The 25,462-nt window shown below is 39.4% G+C and overlaps 1 protein-coding gene across 2 annotated transcripts in view; it reads right to left on the bottom strand.

Annotated features, from left to right (window-relative positions):
- Positions 1-25,462, bottom strand: part of sorcs3a (sortilin related VPS10 domain containing receptor 3a) — a 215,332-nt gene that overhangs the window by 115,658 nt on the left and 74,212 nt on the right. For both annotated transcript variants that reach the window (XM_079337755.1, XM_079337756.1), the window contains exon 2: positions 17,233-17,300. In XM_079337755.1, coding sequence (XP_079193881.1) covers positions 17,233-17,300 — 68 coding nt within the window. The remainder of the gene's footprint in view (positions 1-17,232; positions 17,301-25,462) is intronic.

Below are 25,462 nucleotides of genomic sequence, written 5' to 3'. Positions count from 1 at the left end.
TCTTGGAAGATTTGGTATTTAAAGAGCATAATGAATTGCAGAACGTAAAGAGCTTTCCCTCAACACTTTCTTTTTACAAACTGTCTTTAAAGTATGGAAGAGATGAGAAAAAAAAAAAAGATTAGCAAAGTGAATTAGCAAAGGCCAGAAGATGGGACTCAGTTAAAATGAAACACATTCAAATACATATAGCATCTGTGTATCCATACATTCACAAAGTGGAGGTTTCAGCTTGTGTTTCCACTTCCACATTTGTCAAGCCCTCCAATAATTTGAGTGTGTGAGAGATGCAGTGCATTGCTGTGTATGAACATCAAATGATTGGGAAAAGAGACATGCAGAAATAGCATTAGGGAATGTTTGTGAGGTTTTGCCAGATGGCTGCCAGTAAAGCAGAACAACTCAGCGTTGGTGTACAACGCTGTTGACCATGCTCTTGGGAACGAGAGAGAAGGAGTAGAGAAAAAGAGCTTTTCACTTCAAAGACTAAAGGATGAAAACTCCAAGCAAATCATCTTAGTTTCTCAACCTCGCACAAACAACACAAATCACCCTGAAGCATGCAAGAATTAAAGAGAAACAAAGTCTGTTGCAATGTTGTTCCAATGAAAACAAAAGGTGACTGATCTACTGCTCTCCTCGCCGCACAGCTCGCATTGGGCTGTTTGCTGCTAAGACAAAAATGCCTGTGAATGCACGCTTGTGCACACGAAACAGCAAAGAGACACAATGAGAAAACAACAAATCAATATTCATCAGGCATCCGAAGATGAAGGCATCATCAGGTGGCTGTCGGAGTCGAACCGAAGCAGCAACAACTCAATTGTCTGTCACGCAGAGACGCAGGAGGCTCAGAGACAGGGAGAGGAAAGGTGTCTTAGCAGAGAGAACCCCGTGGCAAAATCAAGCCTGAACACTCGCTGAGTGATGCGCCTGAAAAACATTCTCTGCACCGGTGAACCGAAGCATTCTCTGCAATACTGAGGGGTCAGAGGGAGAGACCACCTGAATGCATTGCAGACATTTCCACCACAACTGTCTGAAATGTTGCAGTCCTTTGTTCCAGGAACCAACTCTAGAGGGATGACATAGCCAACACTGCTCTTGCCACAGGTCTTTGACACGAGCCTGCTCTTTGGATAGAATCCAGGAAACTCTGGTTATAGAGGAAAAGAAGTAAACAGCGATGTCACCAGAACAAAATGCCCGAGTGTTTGATGATTAAAGACCGGATTTGGACAAGCAAAATATCTTTTAATTAACCTCAAATGTTCTGCATGAGGGAGTTCATACTCTGTCATGAGGGAGTTCATACTCTGTCTTGGGCGGCAGTAGCTCAGTCTGTAGGGACTTGGGTTGGGAACCGGAGGGTCGCCGGTTCAAGTCCCGGCACGGACCAAGTCCGGAAACTGGTCTGGTAACTGGAGAGGTGCCAGTCCATTTCCTGAGCACTGCCGAGGTGCCCCCGAGCAAGGCACCGAACCCCAAAACTGCTCTGGAGCGCTCGCTGTGGGCAGCCCCCTCACTCTGAGACCTCTCCATTAATGCATGTCACTAGAACCCTGTTTGTGCATGAGTGTGTATCTCGGCCTATGTGTGTGTTAGACAGAGTGTAAAAAACAAATTTCCCCTCGTGGGATTAATAAAGTGTAAATTATTATTATTATTGGCAGAACCTTTCTTTGAATGGTGATATATGCTGTGCTTACACAACGAGACAATCCTGCAGCAGTCTGTCAAGTTTGTACTCTCTGCCTGATCTGGCGATTAACTCTCCAATGTAAGACTCAAGACAAGTAAGGATCAGTTCAGATCTAGTTCCAAATTTGTTAAATACCCTGACTTAGTGATTACTGCAGCCAACAAATCCCTCAACAGATCTCCATGATCTCGCTAATGTAGTCTCGTTTGCATCGTTGAGACACCGTTGAGCCCTCTGTGAAAGGAAAAACAGGATGATGTATAAATGGTAGTGATGTATCTATGGTGATGCATGACCAATCATTCTCACTGAAGTGCACTGCTGCTTACGTCCCCAAATTCTATGAAAGAAAGCCATTACTGGAGTATATACGGGGTTAAATAGTGAGCATGCTATTCTAGCAGAATGTAAATTTTTAATTTTTGATGTTTTTTTTTAATTTTTTTAATTTAACAAGACTTCATTCTGCAGATTCTCATGGTTACAATTATTCCCTAAGAGAGGGTCTATACTCACTGTCTCCATTTGTAATGTCAGTCTGGGATACCGATTGAGAAGTGTTATCTCACACTGGCATCAAACTGTTATTTATGTAGCATATATTTTTTAAGAGAAGTCATATTGTTTCCTGTTGGAGGTTTTTTTGTGTTTTTTTTTTAACCTCTGTAGCTAAAGCACAGCCCCCCAACTGAGGAGCAAACAGCATTTTCCCTCCCAGCAAAACGAGAAAAAATGAGTCAGGACAGGGATGATGAATGTCACAGAGCAGTGACAAAATGTGTGATGAAAGCTCTGCACCATTTTAGCACAACAAAATCTCCATGGTTCAGGTATTCTACTGAGTGAAACAAGAGCGTTATTTTGAGGAGGGAACACAAACAAACAGCACTGCATTTGCCACAATACAATCATACATTGTTTGCATGGCATTAAACATAAACTGTATTGTTCAGAAGCTTCAAATATGGATATCACAATTTGGCTGTCTCGAGACAGTATGTCTTTTTTTTTTTAAACCAATAGTGGATGTTGGACCTCAAGACAAACTGCAGATCAATGCTCAGTGAGTCAGAACTGCCCACAGTGGACATTGTAACATGCTCGTCTGTGTGCTGGCCCTGCAGCAAATGCTGACCTGCCCTGGTGTTTCCTTGCCTTCTATCTGAGGCATAGAGAACAACGTTATGAGGCTGAATAAGAGCAAGCAACCAGAGAAAATGAAGGGATGGATGAGCTGCCCGGGGCAATTAGTCTGCTACTTGCTGCCTGTGTACTGCTTCTTTCAACCAACCGATTATTAAGTGCTCTAATCCCATACACTAATCCGGCACTCGAAACAACATTTAAGCAGAAACAAGCGCTGTCGTCATAGTTCCCTTTTATGGCAAGAACACTGGACTTTGAGATAATGGCTCTTTTCTGTGCAGCTTCCCTGTCAATTCATTCACAAGAGACAGATTGATAAAAGGCCTAACTTTGTCCTTTAACCGAAGGTTTTATGTTTGCATAATGTCAAGATATAGAATAACTAAAATACATGTTTGGATGTATGTTTGAGGGTTATTCAGTCAATTCTAGAACAATTGTAGCATGTTTCATGTGTTCAAGTTTTGTTTGCAAGAAGAACGGACTAATCCAAGAACAGGTTAGAGGATCCATACGGACGTCTTTAAGAAGACATCCATATGGATCAAAATTAAGAATAAGAAATGGGCCTTCATGTAGGGGCCTATGTTTATGAGTTGTATTCAAGTTCAGATTTTATTTTGCAAAATACTGAAGACAGAATCATATGAATCTACGTGTCCGTTTATTCAGAAAAAAAAACAAGTTTGAACTGTATTCTTGAATCAGCACTCATATGGGAGAACACCAGCTTCCTCCTTTTTTTTCATCCAAATAAAGATGTGATGCCATTATTCATTTATCTCTGTTACTGGAGTAATTGTATGTGGTGCGGAGGAAATAAAAAAGACGGGCTCTTTTTCAAATGCAGAGCCTTTGATGGCACCGATCCCACATGCTAAAACCAGACTGTAACACTGTATGACTACAATAAATAAAATTTCCGCTGCCTTTCATCAGAAGAAAATACATACGGCAACGGAGGCTATATGAAAACTTTTAATCACACAGAAACCCATACAGAATAAAAATGGTGCCATTACATGAGATGTGAACGATATGAAACAAAAAAAAAAGATAAACATGAGGATTGTGTTGCAGCACGTCTTTAGCAGAGGCAGGAAAACCTTCAGCAGGTTTTAATAATCACTGCTCCCATCAGCAGAGCATATCTCAGCAAGGGGAATCGTAATGTACAAGCTGTCAAGGAGTTTATCTGTGGAATATACACTCACCCCGAGCCGCACTCTTGTGAAATCTTTCACAACAACTGAAGCCTACATACACAATCATGCTCAAAGGTGGCACACACACTCACACACACGTGCTGGCATCTTTCCATGTTTTTACCTAAGGCAACTGCTGCACAATCTCTCCTCTAATGCAGAATCCACTGAAGCATAATTGAAAATGACTTTGGAGATTCGACACATTAAGATTAGAAGATGTTGTATTTGCAGGTGTTTGTGTGGGACAGCGCTGAGTTTTGTGTGAGACACACACGAGGGAGCAGAGGACGGTGAAGCATAAAAAAAATAATGGAACCTCATAAGACTGAGCACGGTATGCCAAAGTCTGTCTTTCTTTCAATAGATTAAGAAATGTGTTTATGTGCACAGCCACTGGTGTGTGTGTGTGTGTGTGTGTGTGTGTGTGTGTGTGTGTCTGTGTCTGTGTGCACATTAATGTATGCGTCTGTTTTAGTGGGAGAGAGAGAGAGAGAGGAAGGAAAATACAAAAACAAACCACGTGTGAAACAAACACAAACAGGAAATGTGCCAGCAGACTGTACTGCAATTCGTGCCTCTGCTTCGAAAAAGAGAACGTCAGAGAGGATGCTGTAGTGTAAATTTGAAAGAGTCCACATAACAAACGGGTGCAGAGGAAGTGTGATAACATGTAAACAAAAGACAGGCTAGAAAAGAGAGAGAACAGGTCATAAAAAAAATGTGATGAAAAAACATCATCCTCACTGTATCCTGTGCTGCCATCGGGCCATACCCAAAAATAATCCTGGATGCATTATTGCGCAACGCCTGACAAATGCAGCGTTGAGGAAATACCTTAAAGGAATAAGCTGAGTGGGGCAGAAGTGCTGACATTCAAAGATCGCTTTCAGTGACAACATTCGTTGTGTATCCCTCTCATAGCCCCTCTTCTCCAGTCAACCTTGACAGCTGGTAGGCGAGTGTTTTTTCCTTCATTCCCTTCCCTATTCTCCACATTGACGGAAGCTTTTTTTTTTCTTTTTTTTTAAGAGTTCATCTTTTTAGGAAAAGCATAAATCATTAAAAAAATTCCCAGAGACATGATGACGTTTTTATGAGTTCCAGAAGGACATTTTTTGGCCTCACTAAAGATAAATGTGCTTTTGACATCTATGTTGTTCCCACTGAGGATTTCTCCTGCTGACCTCGGCCATATTGTTTAATGACTTTATCACCTTGCACACTGTGAGGTGCACCAAGTTTCCCCTATAGTCCATTACAGACGTTATGGTACAGTTTGTGATTTAAATCTGAGTGCAGGCTCTGGAGCACACACACACACCTACACACCCACACACCCACACACCCACACACACACACACACACACACACACACACACACACACACACACACACACACACACACACACTAACCCAAGAAAGCCTCTAGTGTATCTTTCCTCCCTTCAAAGCTGGCGGGCAAAGAACAACCAGAAATGACTTCCATTCATTATTCATAGTGAGAGTAGGCTTGAGAAAACAGCAATTTGAAGACTCGATTATTATAAAGCTGGAGAGTGGCAGTGCACCATAGTAAACATTTGGTTGCAGTTTTTTGCTCCAACAGATCTCTGGAGTGTTGTAAGGGATGATGTCTGGACAAAGTGCCAAAGAAAAAATAAAGAGGACTTGGGAGTGTGTGTGCTCACAGACATGTTTACTATTTTCATTTCATTTTCATACATAAAATTGGAAATAAGAATCAATGTTCAGTTTCAAGTGGATCAGTGCTAGCTTGCATTGTGCAAGAGTCCTTTTGATTCAGTACAACAAAACGATGACAGAAGAGGGTTATCAAAGGAGTCTAACCTAAAGAATATGCTCTCCTTTCATCTTATGCATCTCAGGCAATTTTATAGAGAAATTAGAAAAAATGTAACGAGTAATGTAACTAATTACTTTCTTCAGGGAATAATCATGTAATGTAAGGCATTACTATTTTTAAGAGTAATGTGTAATATATTACTTTTTTGAGTAACAAGTGCCAACACTGGTGGCTATACTATCAAAGGTTACAACTTCTATTATTTTAAATGTGCTGGAGTGCAGCTTGTTGAAAGTCCCAGCTCTGATAGTATCAGTCGCCACATGAACACACACACACACACACACACACACACACACACACACTGGACATAGAGTAACATCCCTTAATTAAATTAGACTTTAAGTCATGAAAAAGTTGTGTGTGGGCATGGACTAAACTAATGATTCAATATGTGTAAGGTAAATTACATCCGAAATAAAGAAGCAGAAATAAGGCTTTTATATAATTAAAGAGCCTTTAATAATTTAAGTCCACTTATCATTGCTATTTTTTTTGGTTATGTTTGGCTTAATCATTATAATTTTATAATAATAATTATTATTTTTGATGCCTCATACTCCAGAAAATAACTTCTTTAGACCTCATTTAAACTGCATTCATCTGTGATATAGCAAAAAGTAGAAGTTTGGACTTTGAGTCTGAAGCTCTGCCTCATTTTCTAGCCTATATATATCAGAAATAATTGCCTCCAACTTATCGATCACATGGCATTTAGAGATAGCTTAATGATCTGTCTATAGACCTCCGGAGCTATTCTGCAAATAAGCAGACATAGCTTGCATTTTAAAAAGTATTATTTTAATGTGTTCCGCGGAGACATCCTACGATCCTCTTCTGTGCTAATGGAGGAGGGCTGCAAACAAACTTGATTTGTATCTGCTTTAATAGCTGTGGATTTATGCACATCATGCTGCGTGTTTGCAGAATCCAAATTTTAATTTCATTTATAAATCATTCCCTCCTTTTCTGTCACTACTGACGCTGCATGCTGAGGTGAGTTTTAACGCCTCAAACGCACAAGCTGTTTCTCTGATGGATTCTCGGTAAAGACAGAGTTATAAAAGCAAGGCAGGAGTTTAAGAAATCTGAGCACGCTCTGTGAGTCTTTTCGTTTGATCCCCTGCTCATTTGGCGGCGTGCATCCTGTTGCAACCGCTCAGGGTAAATACACGTTTTGTTCCCATTTCCAAAGAGAAGGGAGGGGGGGGGATTGTTCTCCTGGAGGGTAAGTGGGAGCTATCCTACACTTCTTTTCTCTGCCTTTATCTGGTTACCTTTCTTCTCTCTGATAATAATCTCCGCAGCCAATCATGTGGAACTTATAACTCCGACGTGTAAGTAAAGTTTTACAAAAAGGTAAGTAAGGAGAAGAAGGTAAAATATGAATAATACACTTTCCTCCTATCTATTTAAACTTGCTCTGTGTGCTTCACATATACTTGACAATTCACACATTCAGCTCATTTTGGCTGTGTCTCTCAGTGTGTCTCGCAGCAACCTGTTCGCAATATCAACACGTCTAAGCATGAGGCCCAGCGCTGACTGTATAATGTTGTACAGGCAGTTGGCAGCTGATATGGGGCAAAAACAAAACAAGCACCTAGCCATACTACCCAGGGCACAAGCCACATCACCAGCCACCCCGGTTCAGCTCCATGCTGTGGGCAATTTGTGTCACAATGTTGTCCTTAAAGTGAATATTTACGTCATTTCAGATAAGCCGTGGAGTCAAAGCTCGCAGGCATGCACTGCTGTCGTCAAACACGGGAACACTCATCATAAATTTAGGGCATTATCTGGCCTGTATCCTTGGGAATCCACGACAAACAGATTTATCCCCTCAGGATCAACATACTTAAAACAAGGAAATTCGAGTAACAAATGGAGAAGCCCTGGAATGGCCATGGTATGCCTCAAGTTTTAAACCTCCTGATGAAATTCACCTCATGCTGTGATGGCAGCAGGCGAATGAGTACAAGCTTGAGGAAGAAAAAAGGAAAGACCCCAGGCGTGTGCAATTAAAAAGAGGTAAGATTTTAAATATTCGAGTGATAGGATCAATATAAATGACCTATTAAATAGCTGCAAGGTTGATCTACGTGTTAACTGAGGTAAAGCACAAATGAGGAAACAAAAAGGTCGCTGGAATTCCCAAGAAATATGTTTTAAAGCAGCTTCTCTATGATGACAAGGTTTTTCAGTGTGCACACTGAAAAAGTCATTGTCGTTTCTAGAGCAAAATACCAACAGAAGGAATCTCAGTGCACCTTTCAAGCAGAGTAAGTCCAGTCTGCACTTCGAATCATTTCTGATCTTTCTAACTGCCTTGTTAGGGCCCGAAATGTGAAAACTATCGGAAAAAAATGTGACCCGGTCTCTTTTACCAGCTTAGTGTTGCTGAATGTTTTGATATATAAAGGCAGGTCTCAATCAGAGGCTCCTCTGCATTTAGTGTTAGATAGTTAGTGGGTTGACACTAAGGACCAAAAGTCGCTGGACACAAAAATTAAAAATGAACTGAGTAATAAGACTGACTTGAAACTATTAACTTAAATTAGAAACCAAAACAGGTGGTCACAGAAGCTAAAATTCATTCATAGGGCTGAGGGAATCTGGGGAGTGATGCATTGCTTGGTACAGCTTTTTGCAGATGCTTAATGTATGTGCACCTGTAATTACCTGCAGTACAAGTCAGGGTTTTTAGGATTTTAAGTGATCCAATTATAGACGCATCAGCCTTGCCATTTCCAGAGTGCTTTTTATTAAAGTGCTCATCAAAAGTTCGGACGAGACCGGGCTAGTGGGGTTTTAGAGGGGAAATACGGAGTCCAATTGCAAAAGGTCAGAGACATCAGGTGGGTCTCACGGAGAGAGCCAGGCCCTTATTATAGGCACTGACCTGTGAAATATCACATACCCTGTGAGCATGCTCAGCAAAATGATGCAATTTGAGAGGATGTCACTCCTCACCCCCAGGTGACCCCATCCTGGCTCAGCGAGGAGAAATGGAGTCTGCAGCCAGGGAGTGATAACGCAAAACTATCTCCTCTTTCTCTCTTATACTCCCTCAGTCTCTCTAATGGACTCCTGTTTTAGGCGAGGGAATCCCCTCCAACATGAAGGTCCTCTTTAAAAGAAAGTGGACCCACCAACATTTGTTTGTTTGCTTTTCCCTCTGATTTTCTTATCTTTTCATGGTGGAAAAGCACAAGGACCTGCAGCTTATTGTTTATGAAAATTATATGACAATGTGTTACCTGACTTTAAAGGTTACACTATATATATAGTTTTTTTTTTTAAAAATACAAAACAATTGTTGTGAATAGGTGCTGTACAAATTAAGATTGATTGATTGATTGAACAAGGCACAAGTCTAATGAAATGGGGTTATTACAGAGTATACCGTAAATTCCGTACTATTGAGCGCACCTGGATATAAGCCGCACCGGCTAAAAATAAGTAAATAAATGTATTTGTACATATATAAGCCGCACTTGATTATAAGCCGCAGGTGTCCACGCTATAACAAGAGCTATTTACACAGACCTAGGCTACCGGTAACATCCGCAAATACTGTAGCGACGTTAAAGGACGACAAGAGCGTTCAAATAATAACTTTTAATAACCCGATCACTGTCGGCCGTGACCACGCCGTTTACAGCAGAGAGCAACACATAACTTGCCGTAACAATCCAACTCTCTCACCCAGCGTTCTCTCATACAGCCACTCAACACGTTCTCGCTGGTGCATTCACTGACTCTCCACATAATCGGAATTATGAACACATTATCAACTACTGACTTTACAACATGAACCGTTACAATACGAAGCCTAGCCGACGGTGTCTGTAACACGGCTGATGAAAAAGATGACCGTAATATATTTCACAAGAAAAAGTCCATCCATTCACTGCCTCAGAATGACTTCATTACTCACTTCCTCAGTCTCTGTTGTCGCTGTCAGTGTCATCTTAACGTGCAGCAGCTCTGTTAGCTTCTTTGACAGCCAGGTCGATCGCCTTTAACTTGAAAACTGCATCATATGTATTTCTCCGTGTGTTTTCCATCATGAGGGTGCGTGCATGAAGCGCAAAATGACTGATATTAAGATCCGACGTGACGAAGTCAAATGTTTTTGCGGCAGAAGCTCATTGTCCCCCAAGAAAAATCCATGCATTAGCCGCACCGGAGTAGAAGCCGCAGTGCTCGAAGTGTGAGAAAAAAGTAGCGGCTTATAGTCCGGAATTTACGGTAATTACCCAACAGTTGTTTACTTATTGAAAATTGGTGTAATGAAGTCTCATGATCTCATTAGTTTATTGTGGTTATCACTAATTTCATTAAACGAGGACATATTATAGCCCTTTTCAAACTGCTCCCTGTGGTCTGAATGAATAATAATAAAATATAACATGAATCAAGCACCAGAGAAGGTTTGTGACCCTGTAAAAACCAGCTCTTTCAGAACGCTCCATTTGTGTATGTCTCTTTAAATTCAATGAGATTAGTTTCCCTTGTCGACATCACTCCTTTACAAGCAAGAAAAAATTATGGTGGACCTGCACAAATGTTTTGTTCTAGGCTGGGGGTGAAGTGCGTTCAGGGCTTTTTTAATTTTTTTACCAGAATCTCACTGTGACGTCACAAGTAGAGCATTTGAAACAGAGCATCATTTCTCTGTGTTATAAGACTGCAGACCACAAACAAAAGACTGGACGGGTTTAGTTCACTTTTTTTTTTCAGGTTACTTTTATGTTTAAAAACACTGTAAAATAATCTTTTCAGAATATGTCTGCTTTGAAACAAAGGTTCTCTTAATTTGGTAAACATACCGATTGGTATGACTTCTTTACTGCAGAAGTCAAATTGTTTATAGTGAATAGTACACACAATTGTTCTTTAAATCTGAGCTTTGATGGAATTAGAAAATATTTATAGTGGTACACAATATTCAACAAGGAAAATATTGTACATTAAATACGATGCAATACGATAAATAATAATCAAAATCTTTACCTGATTTAGCATAAGTTAGATTTTTAGACTACTACATTGAAAGTCATCCGTATGCGGATTTAGAATTTGTCATACAAGACACACTTTTCTGTTTTTGTTACCTTTGCCAATCACATAACAGCTGCTGCAGACATAACAGGTCAATATCTGACCAAATTGAACTCAATTGATGCTGTTGTGTGTGTCAGAAATGCCAAGGCCAATTTTTATCAAGGTAGATGAATGCTTGGAATGATGAAAAATGTCATGGCTGGTGTTGCTACATCAGTGTTGATTCTTTCTTTAAAATGTGTTGAAGGAGTGTAAGACAGCTAACCATTACTAGCATAACATTGTGGAATAGAGTGATAGCTATATTTTTGTATGAAAGAGCAAAGGTTGAGATATTGTGAGTTAAAGAGCGTATATAGGTCACTTAAAAAAAAAAAAAAAAGAACACTCCCATTATGCAACCAACAGCATGTTTTGGTAGCTCCTCCCTGCCTGGTTCATGGTCAAAGAGATGAAAAGAATGCATGATGATATCTGTAGTCGTCATATTCTTTACTGGAAAAGGCTTAATCAGAGGCAAATAAGATATTATTAAACAATTGCCCTATGTCGCTTAAGCACAACTCCCCATAGCTAGTAAAAATGACATTCAAATCGCCGTAGCCCACCCATAACTTCTCGATAATAATTTTTTTCAGACCTGAAGCAGATGTAGTGCTGTAATTATCTCCCCACCAGCAATCAAACTGTTGGCAAATATTCCATAATCTCTGGCATTTTCAGCACCACTATTTTAACTGTAGTTATCTTCATAATGAACATTTCCTCATACAAAACATCATTACAGCTCTAATCAGCAGCTTAATAGAGGACAGAAATAAAGTGAAAAGAATGCTCTTTTTTTTATTATCAGATCAGCGTCAATTTGCTGAAGGCGAGAATAAGAGCAATTAAATCAAAATAATTAGACTCGAACGCCTAAACATTTGGTGTGAAACTTAACATGCTGTAATGTGATAAGACAAACTGACTCAGACTACAGCGATGTTCCCTGAGGGATACAATGAAAAGTCTGACAGTTAGTGCATGTTTGTCGGTGGTACTGTGGTGTCATCATTTAGCAGTTCAATAGGAGAGTGATGCTCTTTCTCACAGATATTGATTCACCGATTTCAGACCACAGAGAGAGAATAATAATGGTTGAACTGAGAGGTGTTCTCGCTTCATGCACTGCAGGTGCAGATAAGACTTCAACTGTTAAAACCAAACATCCACATCAAGGGACAATTATCAGTCACGTTTAGTGTTATTATTTGAGTCAAAGCCTGAAAGGCATGGCTTCTCCAACATGTGTTGCCAGATTTTAGAAACACTAAGTCACCTCATGAGTTTTAAGCCTCAAACTCCCTTAAACTACGCAAAAAGCTAAATTTGAGTTAAAACTCCTTTAAACATTCAGGTGCTTAAAGGAGTAATATGAAGGATTTTTACACTTAAATCTTAATTAATTAAAAATGTATTGTTGTTATATTTTTTGTTGAGCACTTACATTACCTCAAATATTTACAACATTTATCAAAGCCAGGGGAATACTTTATTTAATAGCTGTTTCTGTCATGGCGGATGTAAAAAAAAGATGTAAACATATTCCCCTCCTCAGGTCTGTTTCAGCCACTGTCTTAACTACTATGGTAAACATGGACTATGTTTTCATCTGGTGTGGGAGGTAGTAGAGGGAATCTTCCCCATGATACCCTGACAGCGTCGACATCATCTTTTGCTATTCATAGATTAATTGTGAGCCCCCTGGTGGCGAACTTTACATACTGTGCATTTAAAGAAATCAACATAGAACGGATGCACGAGCAAAAGCCAACCAGAGAGTTGGTAGGAAGATAAATTTAGTTATTTTGATTTACTGTTAATTCAACCAGTAGGCGACAGATAAAGCAATTCATGGAACGCTGTTAAGCTGAAGACTTAAGTGCCTAAAACCTGCATTATCTCCAATGGCCAGTGCTCCTGGTAACAAAATCTGTACGGAAGTGTACCAGAAAGTTCTCACTTAACTCATTAGAAGTTTAAGTCTTCTTAATTGAATCGCAATCATTTTGCGAAGGCCTCAAAACAGTATTGAAACAACTAAAAGCACACACCAGGGTGGCTACCTCTAATTTTGACAGTATAAAAGTCCTTGCTCATCATAGCTATTGCCCTGTCTGTACCAATGCAGTAAAAAGAGTGCTTAAGTTCGTCATGTTACTACCTTTCATTCACACCAAGTGTATAGTACTCAATTCAGTTTTATTATTTGCTGTTTGGTCCTGTACCAAACTGTAAATAATTAAGCCCTCAGTTAATTGCCCCAATATCTGCCTTAGTGGATCATCATCAACTAATAATTAAGGGCTCTGCATTTTGTTTTGAGTGGGACAAAAAGACTGCAGCTAATCACGAGCGTTCCAGTTCAATGATTCAGTGATACCACTGTGAGTATACAACTTTAATGAACTTTTTATGTAGCACTGAGAACAACTACTGCATAGGCTTGTTTGCAAAAAGTACAAGTAAGCCTATAGGATATGTCAGATTTATATAATTATATAGGAGCGACATACAGCCTGACTTTGTTGTTGGCATTCATTTCATGTTTGAATACCTGCAAATGAGTACGGGGCTTGTCATAACTGATCAGTTTTCTTCCACAGAGGGGCAATATGCTCCAGAGACCAGATGAGAGAGGTTGAACAACTTTGAAGAACTGTTTTGCTGAGTTGATTTATTGTCAACAATGAGCAGCTCGCCTTTGTTTCTTTTCTCTACCACCTCCACACACATATCAGGGCTTCTTTGAAAATTATGCACAGACAGACTGAGCAGCTTTCATTGTTTAAGGTCAGGATGTTCATTAAAATTGACAGACTGACTGGGCGATACTTTGAGCTGTTTCCAGTGCCTTGACCTTTGCAAAAAAGCCAGACTTAGACTTTCCATTTGAGATGTCTTCCCATAAAGCAATAAACATTCACTCCAACTGCTCATCTTCAATCCCTATCAAAGTAGCGATCTCAATTAGCTGGCAACAGAAGACGAATCATAGACAGGAGCTGACTTGAGACAGCAGGTTTCCTAGCACTGCCACAGTTAAGCTGATAGAAGAAAATTGCTGTTTCAGTAAAGAACTTGCCCTTTATCTGCATTTTTTCCTATTTCCTTTTACCACATCCCTTAACGTATAGCATTTCTATCTCAAATTCAACCTGAGTTATTATTTACAAGTAGAATACAAGCAGATTATGTACGTCTGTTTTTTTTTTTTAAAACACAATCTCGCATCTTTTCAGACAGTGACATATTGGAAATTCAAGCTTAGATGGACAGCTGCTCCTCTCACTGTAGGTTTGTGGGTGAGTGACAGGGCTGGGAGTGCTGCCAATAATTTTGATCTTCAAGCAGAGTGATGTCCCTGTCTTCACATCATGGATAAGTTACTTCACCTGATTACATCTTGCCTGCAGAGTTAAACTGTCAGGCGCACTTAACTCTGATAACGGTTTCACGGTTTGTGTGGGAACTGCTCTCAGTCAACGCCATTTGATAGGACACATACCAAGTCCCTGAACGCATTTACACCAAGTGTGTCGAAGACGGCGCGTTTGTGCAGGCGAACTTTGTGAGCCGTTATTATGTGAGTGTTTTTGCAATCCAAAAAATTTCAATATGGTAGCTGGTTGACTCAAAAGTGGAGAGTCATTCACCAAAGAGACAAATAGGCAGAAACTATGCAGTTAAGATTGTAGTTGGTTTCAATCTAAAAAGTCCAAGTTAGTTTGTTTTAGAGTGAGACCTCAAGTAATTGGCAGCTGCAATATTTTCCTGCAAATCCAGCACTGCAATCAACCAAGCTGTAACCTCCTCTGAATTATATTATACACCCAGACACAATATCTGGTGTTGCATTTGGACTGAACACAGCTTAACAATGATGATAAAAGAAACAGAGTGCCCAGAGTGACTTACATTCCTGTCCAGTCTGATTGTACCAGAGCCTGGTGCTAGTTCATGTTGCAAAAGAACATATATTTGCAATTGTTGATTGGCAACTGCTACTTTGTTAATCCTTCACATTCCTTGGCTCACTCATCAGCTGCTAGGCTACTAGCTGAAACTGCCGGTATATAACATGTCTCAAGCCTGCTGTTATATTCAATCAAGAGGCCCCCGAAGCATTACATGCGAAGGAAAGAAAGTGAAAGTGAAAAAGTACATTTAAGGGAATGACACAGTGAGTTTTATCTGTTTGAGTTAATAATATTTGAAAGAGCAAAATGGTTGTCTTCACTTGCACATAAAACAAACAGTAGTCCACTGGAGTTTTGCAAAAGCTTCTGTAAGACTGAGTGGGATGCCATTTGGATGGATGCAGCATCCATTTAACTTTATGAATCCGTGATGGCAATGTTGTGTAGCCTCAGCTCTCTCCACCCTACTCTAGTTTTTATTTTCTGAGTATTACAAACAAAGATCCACAGTTTGTGTTTGCTTGCTCAAGTGGCTTTGTTCTCAAACAGAATCTCCATTCCATAATGGCTTCATTAATTATTTGGCCGATCTTAAAAAGCAGAGCCTCTGGAGACACCATTGAATATAATATGAGAGGGCATCATCTCAGGTGGTTCGATCACTCAGTAGGATCATTTTGAGAACTAAAACTTTGCTTCTGATAAATGCACCGTGTGCTGAGAGTAACCCAAGTTTGTGCACGAGCAAGTTTATTTCAGTTCCATTCACTTTGCATTATGATGGTTTTCACCTCTCCTTTAGGCTACATTATGTCCTCTCTCTGCCATCTGTGGTGGTTTCAACAGGGATATGTCCAGGGGACTTTATGTAACTGGAGGGATCACCAAAGTGTGTCAAAAGTTTTCTTGGTTGTATAACAGGCTGAACCTGAGAGAAAAGGTGGCTCAAATTTGAGAGGACACATTATATAATAGCAGCAAGTAGAGGCTTATCGGGAAGCAATCACTGAATTATTTAAAGAGGTTTTTGTGGACTCTTTTATGACCCATAGTGTCTGCAGTTAAATAAACTGTGTTCTATCTTTTAAACAGACATTTTTCTTGCAAATAAAAACCCAAACATGCACTTTTTTGCCTCATGGCCCAAATTACCTAGGCACTGCTTGGGAAAAGTAAACTTGTTTTGTTCATCTTAAGATACTTTTGAATAATAAATAAATAAGATACTTTTGAATAATAAATAAATAAGATACTTTTGAGTAATATACATATTTAACATCCACATTTTGCTCAAATATTAGACTACTTGTAACAGAGACATTGGACACATCGTCTTCATAGCATCCACGCTGTCTGTTTTTGTTGTTAAAACATTCCGACTTTTAAAATTGAAAATACGTAAACAAACTGAAGTCGGATAGGCAACTTTCAAACCTGAATGCAGCATGCAGCTCCAGTCAGTAGCTGCTGTGATCTAGCCAGCACTACAGCCTCAAAGTAAACAAGATAGAAGAAGACAGGCATGCTAATGATTGCCATACTCGGCGACTGCCAGTCAGTTGTTCCGTACATGCCACATAACGCAGTGTACAATCATAGTCAGGGATTAGTATAGTATAGTATAGTATTAGTATGAAGATACAGTAATTTTGAGCTTTTGGTCTTTGATTCTAATCCCAAGTAGACAAAGACAGGGTAGTCATTTTAAGATAACAGTAGTCATTTTTATAAGCTGAAATGACAACTTTAGCTGGTGGTTATTTCTTAGCAGCAACACGATCCACTTAGATTTGAAAAATGTGTTACATGCCGTTTCAACTCATCGGGGATGTGTTACCCATCCCACTGCTATTGTGTTTTTTCTCTTTACAAGCAATCTTGTTGTTTCTGGAGTGAGTGTGCATATGTGTGTGTGTTCATTCTATTCCCAGAACTGGTGAGGAAGGAGGGTACATGAGACAATGTGCCAGATACAAGAGTATGGCAAACAGCAAACTCCACCCTGAGTGCCTGGTCTGACCGTGCGTGACACCAGAATAAACTGTTCACAGCAGCAGAGGAGCAGAGTGATTGCAAACAGAAGGTAGAAAGAGACTCTTAGTTTTATTATTAAGGGTGACACTGGGAGAGAAAGAAAAACCTTACTGATCAATGACATGAAGCATCGAATGAATTCAAGGATCATCGTACAAGGTTACTTCCGTCCTTTGTCTCTTCCTGCAGCACTGCAGGATTCAGAGACACCTATGTGTTTGCTAATAAAAGCTCCAGTGGACTCACCTCCAAAGAGTGCTCTCAGTGACGCTGCCAATATGGAAGTCATACAGCTTGGTTAGAATCAGGATGACCTGTAAACAGAGGACAGATTCAACTGTTAAAATGTTTGAATGAAAACACCAAAGTAAACAATAAATTCTCCTTAGACTGAGACCAAAGCATCAAGAATATTGCTTCAATTGCATCATCATTACCAAGTCTAATACCACATCAAGAATCAAAGCTTCTTGTCCACCAATGATGATATGGTGAGATCAACAGATGTTTCAGTACAGCTGTACTGGACTATACATGCAAAAGTGTATTTGAGCCAGGAGCTCTTGGTACCAGGGGACCTACTTTCCCTCCTGAAATGTTCTAGCCATGACAAACACAAATTGAGCCTTAAGCGGTAAACTAATAGACTATTTAAAAAAGTTTTTTTTTTTTTTACAATGGACTGTATACAGTATGAGGAATCAACATGGTCTCTGGGCAACCACTTTTTAAAACAAGTGTAAGGCAAGGCAAAGCAAGTTTATTTATATAGCGCTTTTCAGGCACAAGGCAATTCACAGTGCTTTACAGACATAATAGCAGAAATACATTTAAACAAAACTTAAGGAAAGAATGCAACAGATATTAAGTAAACAGAGCAAAAAAAAGATTGTACATCATTAAAAGAGTGAAAAGATAAGATGGTGAAAACTGTTAACTAGGGGAGATAAAATGCACTCCTTAATACACTTAACCATATGGTAGTATTTACATCTGATAATTCCCTCTGGTTACAAAATGAAACCAGCGGAGCGTGAGAAAATGAGGCAACCACATGTGAAAACACAGAGAAGTGTGCACACACAATTATTTAGCATTTATCACACTTGACCTGACCTCATTGGGGAAAACATCCTTTTACATAACAGAGGCTATTTTCATCCGTCGCTCCACATGTTGTTTGAGTTCCTCTTTTCCTTCCCTTACAAAATGACCGCTGCTTGTCCTCATTAGCATCACTCGTTAGTATTTCCTCCTCCGAAACAAGCTTGTTTAAAGCATCCTGACAAGTTTGACTTGAGTCACATGGCTGGAAGGGAATGAAGAGGGTGTGGCTGTGTTCCCTCTGTCAGCGATCAGCGAATTAGGCCTACATGAGGGGAAAGTGAATCTCTGTACAGTTTGGAAAAGAACCCGTGACCTGGCATTCTCGACCTCGCCGAGTGCTCATGTCCCCATGAAGCTTTGAGGCCCGCAGACTTCAGAGACCTTTCCACCCCTGGCTGAGCCTCAATGTCCCCAAAAGCCCTTTGAGCGAGCCAGCCGCTCACAAGGGACCCTTGGATAGTACTCGTGGGGAAGATGTGCCACATGCCCGAGGGATCCTCATGCTGAGACTGTGAACATATGGTTCAGGCCTGCACGCCAGAGAGGGGCAGTGTTGAATATGATAAAAAAAAAATGTGTTCTTGCTTTTCAGCTGCATAACATAAAACACTGGATTGCCTGGGCATGAGCTTGTGTTAGTCTGTAGATGCATATTTTCTTTTAGAGCATTCTACGTGCTAGCCAGCCCACTGTAGAGATGACAGATTTTGTGTAAATGTGTGTGCTTCTATAAGATTTCAGCTGTCAGAGATCTGGATACTCTATTGGAGTTCTTATATCTACTTTATGTCTACTAAAGTACGTTCACGATCGCTAATGTTTGAAAAAAAGTCTGTTTTCATGTACTGCCATGCAGGCTCTTTCATCTAACTGTTTTTCCAATGCTCAGAATCCCCCACCAAGAAAAATAAAAACAAAAAAACAAGCCGGGTGCTCACGTGTGCTAAGTCTGGTTTGATTAATTGGCCGATCTGCTCTCTTGCAATTGGTCAGTCATTCCACTCTGTTCTCGGATATGTCCCGTCCCTTTTACCATATTGGGAATGCTGCAGTCAGTCCGAGCTTGCTCAAACGAGCCAATGGGCTTGGATCAGTGACATCATAGGTTTGTGATGTAACAAACATATGATGTCATGAACCCATTTTCAATGAGGGAGGCTCGGGACCGAATGTTACATGCAGCTACTGCTCCTGCTAATAGGAGGAGGTAGGAAAATAAGTGTTTCCGTGGACTTTGAAGTTTTGCAAATAGATGTGCGGACGTCACATGTGAGTCATGCAAGACTCCGGGAAGAATTCCTTGTACTGTATGTGTCTGTTGTAATCCAACCATAAAAGCCCTTTTAAAGAAGTAACTAATTAAACCCTAAGGTCATTACAAAATGACTTTCACAGAATTTCAAAATCCAACATGTAGATATTTCTGTTTATTTAAGTGCTTGCTCTAAAATGTTCTTGTTTTTGGTTCAGCAGATAGTGGTTTTAACTGATGGACAAAATTGCAGGTGTGTATCTGAATCCCTCCTTGACTAGCAATTATTCCATTAAAATGTCAGTCACATTGCACGCAAGCCTTTTTGCCAAAGCAATTAACCTGAAAACATATTATAAGCATAACTACATGCCCCCACTGTCCTCTAATGCCATGTCGTAGTTCTAAATTAAATTGTGTATTCTGTGTTCCTCTCATGACTTGCTAATTAAAGTGCTAATGAATTTCCAGAGAAAACTAATTTTCAGTTTCTACTTTGTACAGAATTAGTTTACTTATAGATGTGAAGACTCTCTGACCACGGGCGATCTAGCAAGGACACTTTATTTTTGCCATTTCACAATAGTAATGGATGGATTTTTTTTTTTAAATCATGCTGAATGTCTTAATTACTTGAAAAAGTAAATATAATTCAACCTTTTGAAATATTTTTAGATACAGTTGGAGACTTTGGTCTGACATTTCTCTTTTTTGCTGTGCTTATTCTAAGTAGGCCGACTAATGTTTTTTCCTGGCACATTTCCAACCATTTTACCTAAGAGTGACATCTGGACATCCCTAAACTAAATTCATTAATTGGTTCTTGATTATTACCGACATCATCTAAACTCACTGCATGTTGTAGATTAATCAGTTACCAAAAATATATAATTTTTTCACACCAATGCATACACATTTTTATACAATATGGTTTTATACATTTTTGGTCTTGGCATTTTATGTTTTTCTGTTTAAATCCCAATGGAAGTAGGAGCACTGTGGGTACTGAAATGCTTTTTTTAAGAAGAAGAATTACTTGTACTGTATGTGTAAACGTATTGAACAAGAAACAGTGCTTGGCTGTAAACACTTTACTCATTGTCTGCTGCTGGAATCCTTGGCTATATTCACTAATATGTGTGTGATGGATACTAAACAATTTGCATAACTGTCTGGGCTTAATTGCACTATGCACTATTTAGTCGCACTTATTCATGTACAAGAATATTTATAAATCGAACTTCGTTGCATAGGAGTATATGAATGTTTGTGTTTCTGCATTTGTTTTGGCAGACAGTGGACACAGAGCTTGGAGTTTTTGGCCTTGTCCAGCTCAAGCAGAATTCTCCCTGAGGTGTACCAGCGATCTAAAAGGTATCGGAGAGCGTTTCCATATTCCAAGAGTAAACGTAAATGGAGTTAAGCTTGTATAGTGCTTTTCTAGTCTTCTGACCACACAAAGTGCTTTACAGTATATACTGAAGGTCACAATCACACATTCACACCATGTTCGCACACTGATGGCAGAGGCTGCGATGTAAATGGTCCGTCAGTATTAACTAAGCCCATCCATACACATTCACAAACCACTGATGCAGCTGCGGAAGCAATTTGGTGTTCGGTGTTTTGCCCAAGGACACATGGTGCATTCACACAGAAGAAGCTTGTTCCTTCTGGTTTTGTTTTATGATACTTTGTTAGACTGCTGGTTCTTATCGACTTAGTTATGTACTTACTGTAAGTTTAGATTTACTTATTTAAGTAAATAATAACAGTAATTCAACCACATCATTTATCATATATTTATTTTATCTTGATTTTAATTAGATATATTAATGTTCTTATTTGTAAAAGAGATGTTTCTAACCTGTAGCTTTGTGCAGCGCATGTGTCTTCCCTAGTTTCCACCGGACACGTTTGTCATTTTCATCCTCTGCACCCATAGGTGAATTGGTCCTAAAACAGTGTGTGGTCAGGCGTGAATTTATGAATTTATATTCATAAATTCACCTCTACATGTTTTTTTTTCTTTCAAATTATCAAAAAGATTTAATTACTGATCTCTCTATTTCCACACACTCAAGTTTGAATTGAAAATGTGACTAGGGATGAAAACCAACACTACCGCTGAACCTCACCTCAGCCACTGCAGCATCTCTAGAACAGCCTCATGTCCAAAGGAAGAAGATGACTGCAGACAGGAAAGCAGAAGCTTGCCGTCTCCCAACCCCCCATTAAAAATTAAAATCAGAATGTATCAGCAAATACAAAAATATTTTTAACAGATCAGTGTGAGCCCTGCCCCATGAGTGTCTATATGTCTTAAATAGCAGAATAATACAATGTAACAGAATTAAGACTTTTTATTGGATTATCACACAGTCACTTTCTTAGTCCTCAAAATAGGAACATGTCACTTGTGCGCCTGACCACACATTGTTTTAGGACCAATTCACCTATGGGTGCAGAGGATGAAAATGACAAACGTGTCCGGTGGAAACTAGGGAAGACACATGTGCTGCACATAGGACTCTTTGTTTCTGGTGTCAATGTACATTTGTTAGCTAAATGCTAGTTTTTGTCAGCAACCCTGTTGCCTGCTGTTGTAAAATGATCCTATAATGATAACAATGATAGAATATGCACAGTTCCATTATATACATAACATTGCATGTAAAGTTTATTATCAAAGACAAAAAATATAAAATCTCCTTCAACAAGATAAGACTTGATTTGAAAGGTTATTGAAAAAAAGTATCAGCGAACTAGCATGAATGATTGACAGTTAGCAATGTTAGCATAGTGAAGTCTCCACTTTCTGACCGTGAATCCAGAACAGCTTTGTTTTCTATTGATTAAAGTCTAATTAACCTGATCTTCTTTATTGTCAGTGTTACCCTGCAACCCCTCACACAATGATGGCCACTATTTATTGCTTTGCCCTGTTTCCCTTGCTCAAAGAACTTATCTGGACAGTTTTGTAAACAATCCTCATGACTCATGTGTTGGCCTCAAAGACACTGATCAAAGAAAAAAACAAAAGATTGAAAACTTGAATCCACATCTAAACCATATGAAGACAATTTTCATTTCACCTCAAAAAACAACTTCTTAGACATCTGCTTTGAACACTCCTTTTCGGAACAAAAGCGTTGCCTCTGCCTTTGATTGCAAAAATGTCATGGTGCTATTACTGAAAGTCTCACACACTACTGACAACAAGCTTTTAGTAGTGTGTAAACAAATGTCAGGCTAGTCAACACCAAAATGGCAGCTGGAACTGATCATTATCTAGAAGTGATTAAGTCTCTCAGTAGCATGTCAACAGCTGAGCAATTACTCTGTCAATTGATGAGAGCTGTTTATGAGACACATTGTCAAATGATGGCAACAGAGCAACCAGTAAACAGCAAGGCCAGGCAAAAAAAAATCACACACTCTGGCTTGACTATGGGGGGGAGGGGGGAGCTGTTAATTTAATAGTGAGTGGATAAATTCACAGATGTTTGTTTTTTTTGTTGCAGTGATTTTGAGGACCATACGAGGAGACAAATACAAAGTCAAATTAAGGAGGGTGTCAACAATAAAGGCCATCTGACAATAAGGAAAATAATTATCTGTTGTCTATGTTTTCTCGCAACAACAAAGAGGGCTGTCACTAAGTGTCTTATCTGTTATTTTCATCAACGCATCAGTCAACCAAATAATTAAACACTCTTATAGAGCAGCATGATTACACATAGACATTAGTCTATCAGAATACAGCTGCACAAGTCATTATTTGTATACAATGGATTATATGTTGTGTGACATACAGAATTTCTTATCATTGTCAACAGTGTACTAACTCTTCAAACAGTGCTTTTAGGTGGAGCAAGGGAGTTTGTTAATCCCGCCTTTGTGTGTTTTGTGGACTTGATGGCCTATGATTGTGTCCCTTGTGGCGTTACGTCGGGAGTATTGGGGGAATACGGGAATGAGAACCATTCAGTCCCTATATGACCAAAGTGAGACCTGTGTCCCAATCCCCAGAGTCAGACATGTTTCCAGTCTCGGTTGGCTTCTACCAGTGTGGACCCTTTTCACTGATTCTGTTTGTGAATTTCATTGACAGGCTCTCAAGATGCAGATAGGTGGAGGAATGCATCCCTGCTTTTTTTGTGAATTATGTAGTTCTTTTGGCTTCTACAGCTTAGGTCCTCAAGCTGGCATTGGGGCGGTTTACAGCTCAGTTTGAAGGGACTGAGATGAGAGTCAAGCTAGAAGCCATGGTTCTCTGCTGGGAAAACCAATGGATTGCCTCCTACCTTTGGGGTAGGGAGAGTCTCTGCCTCAAGAAAAGGAATTCAAGTATATCTTGGTCTTGATCACCAGTGAGGGTAAAATGGTTTGTGAGATTGAAAGGTAGATCGGTGCATCACCAGCAATAGACTAGTGGTACAGAGTGGTGTTTTACAGGACCATGGTGATGATATCTTTTATTAATTATTTTTTGTCTTCCATTCATTTGGCTAAAGTATGTGAGCCTTATATCATCACTGATGATCCTGTCTCTGTAATAGTGTGTGTAGGTCTGTTCTGTACAGTACAAATACAGTATTTATGCTTCATGTCTTTTTATAAACCCACCTCTCAGACAAAAAAAACAAAACAATTGTACTTCCAATATTATTTCTTTTGAATTGAGTTTAAGGTTACACATATTCAAGAGAACACCTAAGTCTCAAGCCTTCAATTCTTCTTGAAATAATGAGATTACTTTAGGCAGAGGAATAGGGTTGCACTTGGTAAACTGCTGTTCCGTAGACTGCCTTGTAATGACAAAGTATGTTGAAGGCCTCTTTCATGATTCAATGTAGGCCGTCAGCAGACGAAGGGAAGTGAGTTAAGATGTACAATGAGTGGTGTTTGCGTGAGTAAATGCAGTCCACCAGGATTTGTTAAAGCAGTTGGCATCTTGTATTCCCATCAAGACCACACCAGGGAGAAGAATGTGGTACTGTGCTCCTTCTGGACATCACTCACTTGGCTTCCTCGCAGCATCCTCCTTCTCTCTCTATCACTGTGCTGCTTTACTCTCACGCTCTCTGTCTCCATCTTTCTGTATACCTCCCGAGAGTAAAGATTCTTTCATTTATTGAATCCGTCATTTGTCTGTCTATCCCCATTCCCCCTTTTCTCGCCGGCCATATCTCACCCTACCGTTACCTTACCAACTCTAAGTGTTCCTTCCAACTTCGGCCACTTTATCTCTGCTTATCTGTTTGTTTCTGTCTTCCCTTTGTGCTGCTCTCTTGTGGTTTATCTCCTTACATCTGTTTTCCAAAATCTCGTTCTTATATTTCCTTTAAAATTGACCCAACCTCTGCTTCTAACCTGAATTCTTTTATTTTTCCTGATTATCTCTGGTTATTTTTTACTCTGGCTATCTTTTCTTTCAACAGTGAAGCACATCTGAGAGATTTATACAAAATATGAAGGAATTAAGACAAGATCTTAATAAATAAGGCACAACACTCATCCTAAGATCCAGAAAGCTACTGCATCCAATTTCTGATGATAGTTTTGCCAGTGCAGTCCAAGTATTAGGCCTATATTTTACGGCTGTCAATGTTTTTTTTTTTAATTAATTTTTATCCTGATTAATGTCTACATTTCAATATAAGCACCATAAATCACAATTTAAATCAAATGTTTGATATTTAATTATTAAACATTTCTATACAGTTGTTATGGTATTATTGTGTATTTCTCTTGTTTTAAGCTATGTTTCATTTACTTCTTGCTTAACTAACTTAACTGTAACATTATTGGCTGATAAGGTGGGCAGGATGGCAGTTAACAATACCCTCATTAGGTGAATGCATACATTTCCTTTTCAGTGGCAACAGTTTGTTAACATTGATAAAATTATCAACTATCAGCACCCACACTGGAGTACCGCAAGGGTGCGTCTCTTGTTCACTTTTTGTACCAATGACTGTATTAACCATCACAATAATTGTAAATGAATTAGAAGTGCAGAACATGTTGCTCTCATAGGTTTAAATTACAATAAGACTTATAGCATTTAGGAAGGCTGTAATAGCAGCCCTTTTTTGTTTAGATCTTCACACT

Source organism: Symphodus melops (assembly GCF_947650265.1).
Source record: "Symphodus melops genome assembly, chromosome: 2".
Lineage (NCBI taxonomy): Eukaryota > Metazoa > Chordata > Actinopteri > Labriformes > Labridae > Symphodus > Symphodus melops.
Note: the sequence above shows the minus strand (reverse complement) of the source record. Positions and strands in the feature narration are given on the sequence as shown.